Raw genomic sequence first — 10,000 nt, 5'->3', positions numbered from 1 at the left:
TTCGTTCGCATCAATTTTGCTATATGGAAAATAGTTTTACATAATAACATAACATAATGTTCTAAAGATATCAGTGACTGTATTTAACGTCATTACATATGATTTCTTCCATCTTTGAAAAGAAAAATAGATGAATAAGGCATGAATCGTGCGTCAGCCAGGTGAACGAAAAATTATGAAACTTTGCCAAGAGTTTTTTGGCCGACAGTACAATGTACAAATACGCTCTCGTCTGACTGACAATTTGTTCTAGGTTCAAATAGCCTATATGTTTCATTTACATGTCTGATTACAATATTCATTTCAGGTCTAAAGAAGCTTGAACAGTATCTCATGTATGTTAGTTCACCATATTTTAGAGGTTTAAAAACTGTAAGAAGTATCTTATACTCTATTCTTGCTTTTACTGGAAGCCAGTGTAGTTCAATTAGTGCAGGGGTCATTCTATCATGGGAACATCTGGAGGCTCTACTAGGTTGGGGAGACCGTAGTAGATAACGTTGCAGTAGTCAAGCCTCGAAATTATTTGGTTGCAAATTACTATTTCCAGAGTATCTTCGATAAGGCATTTTCTAATAAATGCAATGTTTCCAATGTGACAGTTACAGGTTTTCACAATACGTAATATATGGATCTTCATTTGGGATTTTATCATCAATGAACACCCCCAAGTTCCTCACTGTTGCTACAATATTTATTGTTGACGATCCAATAATTATTCTTTTGAAGTGTTCATATTTTGCAGTGCATTGCTAGATCCAAATAACATGCACTAGCTCAGTTTTGTCTTCATTAAGCTTCAATTTCTTCGCCGGCATCATTTTTATATCTTTCATCATTGCATCAATTTTACAAATGAGTCTCCTACCGTTTCGATAGGAAAATAGAACTGAGTATCATCAACATACAGTTTATGCGTAACCTTGTGCTGATTTAGAATTCTAGAAAATTCAATTGTGTAAATGCCAAACAGCAGTGGACCTAGAACGTTGCCTTGGGACACTCCTTTTGTTAGGTCTTTAATTTCTGACTTCACGCGTTGATATATCTACTGTAACCTTCCCGTTTTCTAAGTAACTTTTATACCATTTGTATATATCATCCTCGATGCCCACTGCTCTCACATCTTCAAGCAACAGTTTTTGGTCAACTGTGTCGAATGGTTGCACTTAGGTCGAGCATAACCAGAATGCCACATTTTCCCTTTGCCATAATTTTTACCACACTTATAATTGCGCATAATGTGGACTTTGTTGAGTGGGGTTTTCTTCTATCGCTGACTGATCATCAGGTGTATAATGTTGAATTGTTTCAAGTGTTTTCATGTTTGTTTGTGAACTACCATTTCTATAAGTTTTGATAAGTATGATAGGCTCGATATTGGTCTATCGAAACCTTGATTTTCTTTGCCGCCTTTCCCTTTACAGGCCGGCTTTATATAAACACAAGCAAGCTTTTCAATATCTGGGAAAGATGCATGTGCTAAACTCATTTTGGCAATATCGAAATATAGCTCCCGAAACTGATTAAAGTTTTTTCTCTTTTATATCACTTATGGGAAACGGGTCATTTTCACAGCAGGTTTTTTTTTCTTTTCTCGTCATTTTATCGAAGTCATCCATAGTCAGTTCTTTAAATTTACTGGATTTGCTCTTTCTTATTTAATTGTGATCACCGGGAGATCTGAAGGTCTCTCTTATCTATACTATGACAGAATCTTTCTATTTTTTCCTCAAAGTAGTTCACAAAGTTATCGGCCGGTTTTTTTGTATTCACTAATCGGGTAGAACTTTTTCTTTCTTGAGTCAATATTCCGGCTAAATTGTTATGGATTTTTCTCTTCACTAAACATTTTATTGTAATATAATTTCTTGGTTTTCATAATCAAATCGCTGTACTGATTTCTGCTGTTTTATACAGGTAATTGTTCACTGCTTCTTTATTCTTTCGATCTTTTCCATAAATCTTCCATTTTCTAAGCTTCATGTAATTTACTGTTAAACCATTTGGACTTTTCTTTAACTATTATTTGCCTTGTTACCTCTGGACATTTATCATTGTAGTTTAACGCCAATACACTCTTGCTATAGTCTGTAAAACTGCTATTCGAGAAATATCTTGACATGTGATCAGGCATGCGTAAGTTGTTTTACAGACTAGCTACAGCAAAAGTATATTAGCATCAAACGACATCAATAAATATCCAGAAGTGACAAGGCAAATAATAAAGAAAATACCAAATGGTTTAACAGTGAATTATATGAAGCTAAGAAAAAAATAAAGAAAAATGGAAGATCTGTCAAAAATTGCCATTTATTCCCCTTGAATAAAATTTCCCAGTTTCTATGAAAATACGTTGATGTATGATTATTTTGCTCCACAGAAGTAGTTTTATTATATTAACTATAGCAATGAGTTGGTATAAATTAGTACATTGATATTCAAAGTAATAAACCACTTTTTTTGCAAATTTGTCCATCTCTATATAATTAGATGACGTATAATTACAGTGTGTCAAACTTCTTCCTGTGGAGACTATGTATATATTATTTTCTTATTGTAAGGGCACATGCCAGTAATTTATGCTTGCCTTCTGGACGAAATCCCTTTTTTTTGTATGTTGGGTTACGATTAAAGCACTTGATGTTTGTTTTTAAATTGATGTTTGTTACGTAACCCTGTAATTTTGTATATGTGACAACTGTGTTATGCAATTTACTCCTCCCGAATTTTCTTCCAGGGTGGAAAGGTGAAGCTCTGATTCTAGCATCTGACTCCACGAAGGCAAGTAAAAGAAGAAATTCTTGTAAGATCCAGCCACATCACCTCGTGAATCGTCATCGCCATTGCAGTAACTTCTTCATTAGGATATTCTGAGATCCTGTTTGCCATTTAAGTTTTATTTCTATCGAAGTAACGTAACGTTTTGTTAATAATTTTTGCAGTAATGTGTTAGTTTTCTTGCTTCTTAACGTAATTTGAATAATTGTTCTGTTCTTTAAATATTAATTATATGTATTAAACCTTTCAATGCGTCTTTGTGAACCCGTGTGGCATCACCCAAAAAGAATTGGTGCAGGAAATACAGTTGATTGTTTCTTAACTGCACTTTTGTTGAACAAAATGCAAGGTTTCTTGACTTTTAAGTAAGTTACTAAACTCCTCAGCACTGTAACTTGGTCTCATTCAAAGCTAGTGCTGGAGGGCTTAAGGTTGAATGAAATCTTACCGAATGTGGCCCTAAAATTCAGTTTAGTTTCAACACATTCTTTGCTGGTCCTTCGAACGAACCGGATGCCATAACGATTCACAAACTATTTTTTTTGTTTGTTGAAAAATAATTTGTGATAAAGTTCACGTTGGTGGTGGTTGGCTTTAAAGTCATTTTAGTATAGCTGGCACGTGTCCAAAGTTATTTGGTGAGCAGGGTAAGGTATTGAATTACTTGGAGTGTTTGCCAAGTAATCTGTTGTTTATGGAACATTATTGTTCATATTTAGTGATTACTCTGTGAAGAAATTCTTGTTGAATTTCGTAGCCATTTTTTCGTGACCAGATGTATTTTGTGAATTGATGAAGAGCACGTGGCCAAATTATCTAGCATTCAGTGGATGTTATACTTCAATCAGGTTTAGAGAATTTGCCATACATTTTTGATATTTGTGCAAGTTTGTTATTGATCCATTAACAAGATAATGGATTCCAAGATTAGGATAGTTATTGAAGGGGAAATTATTTCCTTACAAGATTTGCTTGATGAGGCATGTAGCTGCATTGGTGATACAGACACGCCAAAATCGACCCTTGTAATGTATGAACGTTCTTACTGAGGGTCTACGACGATTTGAAGATAGTTGGTCACAGAAGGTGACCATTATTTCACAGGATAGTGACTATGAGAGGTTATGTAGAAGTTATAGAGCAATAACAAGATGTGTAAGGAAAGCTATTGCTACTACACAGAAAACTATGAGCGAGATTAACACTGGAGATATAAATCAACAGCCCGCTTTGCCTCCTTCGGCTCCTACTAACCCTCTCCCTCTCCCTAAACTCCCAGCAATTAAGATACCTGAATTTAGCGGTGGGGAGGAAGAATGGCTTGCATTTTGGGATATATTTAAGTTTAGTTCACGATCGTGGGGATATTTCCGATGTGATTAAGTTTTCTATACTCAGAGCTAGTTTAAGGGATAACGCCTTTAAAGCCATAGAAGGTTTGCTTGTCACTAATGCCAATTATTCAGTAGCTATTCAGACCCTTAAGGAGAAATATGATAATAAGGATAAACTAAAACGTAGACTTATGTCCAAATTAACACATTTAGTCCCTCCCAGTCATACAATAGAGGATTTGAACATGTTCAAATTGGAATATGAGAAGATTATTTTACAAATGAGCACATTGAATTTAGATGTAGAGGCCATGAACCCCATTTTCTCTAGTATAATATGCGAGAAATTGTCACCTAAAAGACGTAAGGCTATAGCTAATAAACATAATAGTATGTCTCTTGATTTAAAGCAAATTTCCTCAGGTTTGAAATATGTTTGTGAATTAATGGAATTTTGTTACGAAGGTGAGAATTCTAATAAGAGAAGACGAGATCAGGGCAAATTTTCTAAAGTGATTCCCTCAAATGTGCAAAACGTGCAGAGAGCACAACCAAGTAACAGTAAACCTAGTAATAGTCCTTACAATAATTGTGTGTTTTGCTCATCGAACCATGCCTCTCGCGATTGCTTGCCTCAAAGGAGGTCATTTAATCTCTGAATGTAGAAATAAGCCGAAATGTAATAGATGTGATGGGCCTCATTACCCGATGATTTGTAAGAAATCAGAAAACCCTGTTTATCCTGCTCTACCAAAGTTGAGTGTAAATAGTACTAATGTTAGTAAATCAAATGTTAATTCTGAGAAATCTCATAATTATTCTAAAGGTACTGTTAGTAAAGGTGATTCCCCAGTAGTTATGACTGCTTCTTTGGGAATTGATAATTCTCAGACTAATAAGATTTCTGTTCAGACTGCTCTTCCTACTGCTAATGTAATTGTGTCAGGGAATGGACATCGTTCCTTTGAAAGAGCACTCTTTGATTCTGGTGCGTAAAGAACGTTTATTGCAACGGAATTAGCCAATAAGCTTAGTCTATCGTCCATAGCAACAGTAGCTTTAAAGGTAAAACCATTTGGCAGCGATGCCATGGAAGTAAATTGTAATATAGTAAGAGTTGTGGTGAGACTAGGTAAGATTCGTACTGTCATTAATGCCATTGCATTCGACAGAGTTAATTCTAGAATCTATTCTCCAGGATTAAGTAAGTCAGCTGCGTTCTTGAAGAGTAAAGGCATAAAATTAGCAGATAATGATTTAAATTCAGATGAAGTAAATGGTATAGAATTAGTCATTGGAGCTGATTACTATGGAAAATTCATTCAGAACAGTCAAATTTGCTCTGGAATACAGATATTGAATAGTTCTGGTGGTGCACTAATTTTTGGACCTCTTCCTAGTTGGTCTTATGACAATGTAGAATCTAATGAGATTACTACATCAAATGTATGTTGTTCAAGAGTAGAAGTAGAGGAAATCCCTATTAATTCTTGTTGTGAAGTTAGAAAATTATGGGATTTAGAAAGTGTTGGTATTCGTCAATCTGAAATTAGTCCTGAAGAAAGAGAACCAGATAAGTGTTTTAAGGATAATGTAAAAAGGGTTGACAATAAATATGAGGTGTCCTTACCATTTAAAGATGAAAGTAGACGGCCTGTTAACTATAGAATAGCCATTGGTCAATTAAATTCCTTGTTACGTAGATTCGAATCTGACCCCTCCTTGTATGCTCATTATGATAAGATTATCAAAGATTACGTCCAGTCTGGGCTTATAGAATTAATTCCTTCAGGCTCCCCTATTACAGGGCATTATTTACCCCACCATGCTGTACTGAAGGATTCAGAAACAACTCCCATTCGAATAGTTTTTAATGCTTCTTCAAAGGCTAAAGGAGAACTTGCCCTGTTGAGTTTCCGTACAAACCCAGTAGCTGTGATTTCAGATATCAGTAAAGCCTTTTTAAGGATAGGCATTTCACCTGACTGCCGTGATTATTGCAGATTTCTATGGCTAACTGATCCTTCCGATTTGAAGTCTACTGTAACTTACCGGTTTTGTGTAGTTTGTTTTGGAGCTACATGTTCCCCCTTTCTCTTGCAGCAAACCCTCTTGCATCATTTATCTTTACATGATAATCCCCTTGCATCATCTCTGATGAAGAATTTCTATGTAGATAATTTTAGTAAAACCTACAAGGATGTGTCAGTCTTGATGGATGAGTATCCAGTAATGCGATTCTTGAAGACGCTAATATGCCTCTACAAGAATGGGTTAGTAATGATTCAGAGTTTAACAGAACCATAGGTGTTATCAAAGAAAGAGTAAACGTTTTGGGTTTAGAGTGGTATCTAGCACAAGATGAGAAGTCACTGAAGGAAGTAGATTGTGAGTATAAAGGACCTTTAACCAAACGAAAGGTTTTATCAGTAGTAGCTCGGATGTTTGATCCTCTAGGATTATTGTCACCTATACAGGTGAGGTAAATATTTTCTTAAATGTTTGTGGAGTAACTGCGGGTGGGATGACCCTTTGCCAGAATCATTATGTTCAAGGTTTGATGAAATTTGCAAGTGTTTTAGAAATGTAGAAAGTTTAAAGTTTCCTAGGTTTGTTGTACATCCTGAATGTTCCCACTTACATGTATTTTGTGATGCCTCTAACAAGGCATATGGAGCTGCTGCCTATGTGATTGATTTCAAGAGAAGTGTAAGCAATTTACTGGTCAGTAAGTGTAAAGTGGCACCCAACCCTAAACAGACTATTCCGCGTTTGGAATTGACAGCCTTGTCCTTGGGTGCGAAACTTGCTGGAAGATTAATACAGAATGATGATTTAAGAGTGAGTTCTTGCACTCTCTGGAGTGACTCCATGGTTTCTATTTGTTGGGTGAAGAACAATAATAGTAAAATTCCTTATGTACGAAACAGAGTCACTGAAATTAATGAATTCAAGTTTCCTCTACGATATACCCCCTTTAAGGATAATCCAGCTGATATTCTATCCAGAGGTATTAATAGTAAAGATTTAGCACAAAATTCCTTATGGTGGAATGGCCCTAAATGGCTTTTAACTGGTGATTATCCTCAATCTTTAGCTACAGAAACTGTGCATGTTAATGAAATTCTTTCAGAACCTAAGTTTGTTCACCCTCCAACCCCATTAATTGACATCCCACGTTATAGTAATTTAAGTAAGCTTAAACGTATCATGAGGTCAATATTGCTTTTCCTTAATAAGTGCAGTAAAGGTTCTAAGTTTGTTGTTAACGAAATGAAAGCACTTGTCCTCCTTGAACAGAAGCAACATTTTTCTACTACCACAATGTACCTCTGTGATAAGAATTCACATGGAGTGTCCATGGATGTTAAGAACTTGTGTAATCAGTTAAACTTATTTGTTGATGAAGAAAATCTAGTTAGGTCTCAGGGTCGCATGAAAAACGCTTCCATGTCTTATGATACTCAGTGCCCAATGTTATTGCCTTCCAGAAGTTATATAACAGTGTTGATAGTTGAACATTTGCATAGACATCATCACCATTGTGGTGTCAATTCTGTACTGGTATTGTTGAGAGAAACCTTTTGGGTACCTAAAGCACGACAAGTTATCAAATCAATTCTGTCCAAGTGTGTTTTGTGTCAGAAGTTAACCAAGAAACGGTTGTGTTTGCCCCCTCCCCCGCCATTACCCACAGAAAGAGTGAGATATGATAGACCTTTCCAATCAGTAGGAGTTGATTATACCGGTGCTATTAATGTTTTTGATCATGAGACTGGCTTGGAGGAGAAGGTCTTTGTATGTCTATTTACCTGCACTGCGAGCAGGGCGGTTCATTTTGAATTGACTCATTCCATGACTGCTTCCGATTTCCTACTGGCTATTCGACGCTTTGCAGCGTATCATTCTCTGCCGAGTCTGATTATATCTGACAATGGTAGGAATTTTGTTGGATTTAATAATTTCCTGAAGGAAATTAAGGAGGAACCAGAGTTAAAGTCATACCTTGAAGGCAATGGTGTTAATTGGAAGTTCATTACACCGCGAGCCCCCTGGTCTGGAGGCTTTTATGAACGCCTTGTTGGTGTTCTAAAAGGATGTTTGTCCAAGGCCTTGTATCACAAACGTGTATCCTTTGAAGAGTTGAGAACTCTACTTGAGTTTCAAGCTGTGATAAATTCTCGACCACTGACCTCTCTCTCCTCTGATCGAGATTGTGAGGCTTTGACTCCCTCCATGTTACTTTATGGGCGAAATGTTTGTATTTCCCCTCCTCTTAACAATTTAGCAACTGATGACCCAGATTTCATGAGTTCAAGTGATCTTAGAGCACAATATTTTAAGATTATCATCAGTGCTAAGGAAATTTGAGAACTCTTGGAAAAGAGACTATTTAGTGTCCTTGAGAGAGAGACATAATAATTCTAGTAATAATCTCTCTGCAGATGTGAAAGTTGGGGACATAGTGATGGTAGACTTAAAAGATCATCTGGGTAAAGGCTATAGATCCCTCCTCTCATTGGGTAAGGTTACCCAGCTGTTCCCTTCGTCTGATGGTGGGATTAGGTCTGTAGAAGTGAGAGTGAATAATAAACTATACATGAGATCAATCACAAAGCTCGTACTTCTGGAATTACCGGAGATGGAATTTGATAGTGCTGTAACTCAGGAGCCAGATAGTGTGCCTCTGAATGGTACTAGACCTCGGCGTGCAGCAGCAATCCGCTGTGATCAAGAGAGAAAGGATTTAATTTCTATGGATGTACTCTAAATGTATATTTGATTTAAATTTTGGGTGCAGTTGTGATTACTTCTGATTATGATTCTTCTTGGGGGAGAATGTCAAAAATTGCCATTTATTCCCCTTGAATAAAATTTCCCAGTTTCTATGAAAATACGTTGATGTATGATTATTTTGCTCCACAGAAGTAGTTTTATTATATTAACTATAGCAATGAGTTGGTATAAATTAGTACATTGATATTCAAAGTAATAAACCACTTTTTTGCATATTTTGTCCATCTCTATATAATTAGATGACGTATAATTACAGAGTTGTCAAACTTCTTCATGTGGAGACTAAGTATATATTATTTTCTTATTGTAAGGGCACATGCCAGTAATTTATGCTTGCCTTCTGGACGAAATCCCTTTTTTTTGTATGTTGGGTTACGATTAAAGCACTTGATGTTTGTTTTTAAATTTATGTTTGTTACGTAACCCTGTAATTTTGTATATGTGACAACTGTGTTATGCAATATACTCCTCCCGAGTTTTCTTCCAGGGTGGAAAGGTGAAGCTCTCTGATTCTAGCATCTGACTCCACGAAGGCAAGTAAAAGAGGATATTCTTGTAAGATCCAGCCACATCACCTCGTGAATCGTCAGCACCATTGCAGTAACTTCTTCATTAGGATATTCTGAGATCCTGTTTGCCATTTAAGTTTTATTTCTACCGAAGTAACGTAACGTTTTGTTAATAATTTTTGCAGTAATGTGTTAGTTTTCTTGCTTCTTAACGTAATTTGAATAATTGTTCTGTTCTTTAAATATTAATTATATGTATTAAACCTTTAAATGCGTCTTTGTGAACCCGTGTGGCATCACCCAAAAAGAATTGGTGCAGGAAATACAGTTGATTGTTTCTAACTGCACTTTTGTTGAATAAAATGCAAGGTTTCTTGACTTTTAAGTAAGTTACTAAACTCCTCAGCACTGTAACTTGGTCTCATTCAAAGCTAGTGCTGGAGGGCTTAAGGTTGAATGAAATCTTACCGAATGTGGCCCTAAAATTCAGTTTAGTTTCAACACAAGATCTATGGAAAAGATGGAAAGAATCAAGAAGAAATGAAAACTGCAGCCAGGAATCAGTACAACGACTTAATA

General features: G+C 36.0%; 1 protein-coding gene across 1 annotated transcript; it reads left to right on the top strand.

Moving 5' to 3' along the window:
- The first annotated feature begins 5,204 nt into the window (after positions 1-5,204).
- LOC135217558 (uncharacterized) lies at positions 5,205-8,486 on the top strand. Its single transcript, XM_064253523.1, has 2 exons — positions 5,205-6,388; positions 6,698-8,486. The coding sequence occupies exons 1-2, from the start codon at positions 5,205-5,207 to the stop codon at positions 8,484-8,486; spliced, it is 2,973 nt and encodes a 990-aa protein (XP_064109593.1).
- The last annotated feature ends 1,514 nt before the right edge of the window (positions 8,487-10,000 follow it).

This window comes from Macrobrachium nipponense, chromosome 7 (genome assembly GCF_015104395.2).
Source record: "Macrobrachium nipponense isolate FS-2020 chromosome 7, ASM1510439v2, whole genome shotgun sequence".
Classification (NCBI taxonomy): domain Eukaryota; kingdom Metazoa; phylum Arthropoda; class Malacostraca; order Decapoda; family Palaemonidae; genus Macrobrachium; species Macrobrachium nipponense.
This window is presented reverse-complemented; position numbering and strand designations above follow the sequence as displayed.

Bases quoted from the DNA above. Each gene is read 5' to 3' on its own strand.
- LOC135217558 (XM_064253523.1), top strand. From the start codon at position 5,205: ATGGAAGTAAATTGTAATATAGTAAGAGTTGTGGTGAGACTAGGTAAG. The intron at 6,389-6,697 runs GTTAGTAATGAT...CAAGTGTTTTAG, and splicing joins ATATGCCTCTACAAGAATGG to AAATGTAGAAAGTTTAAAGT.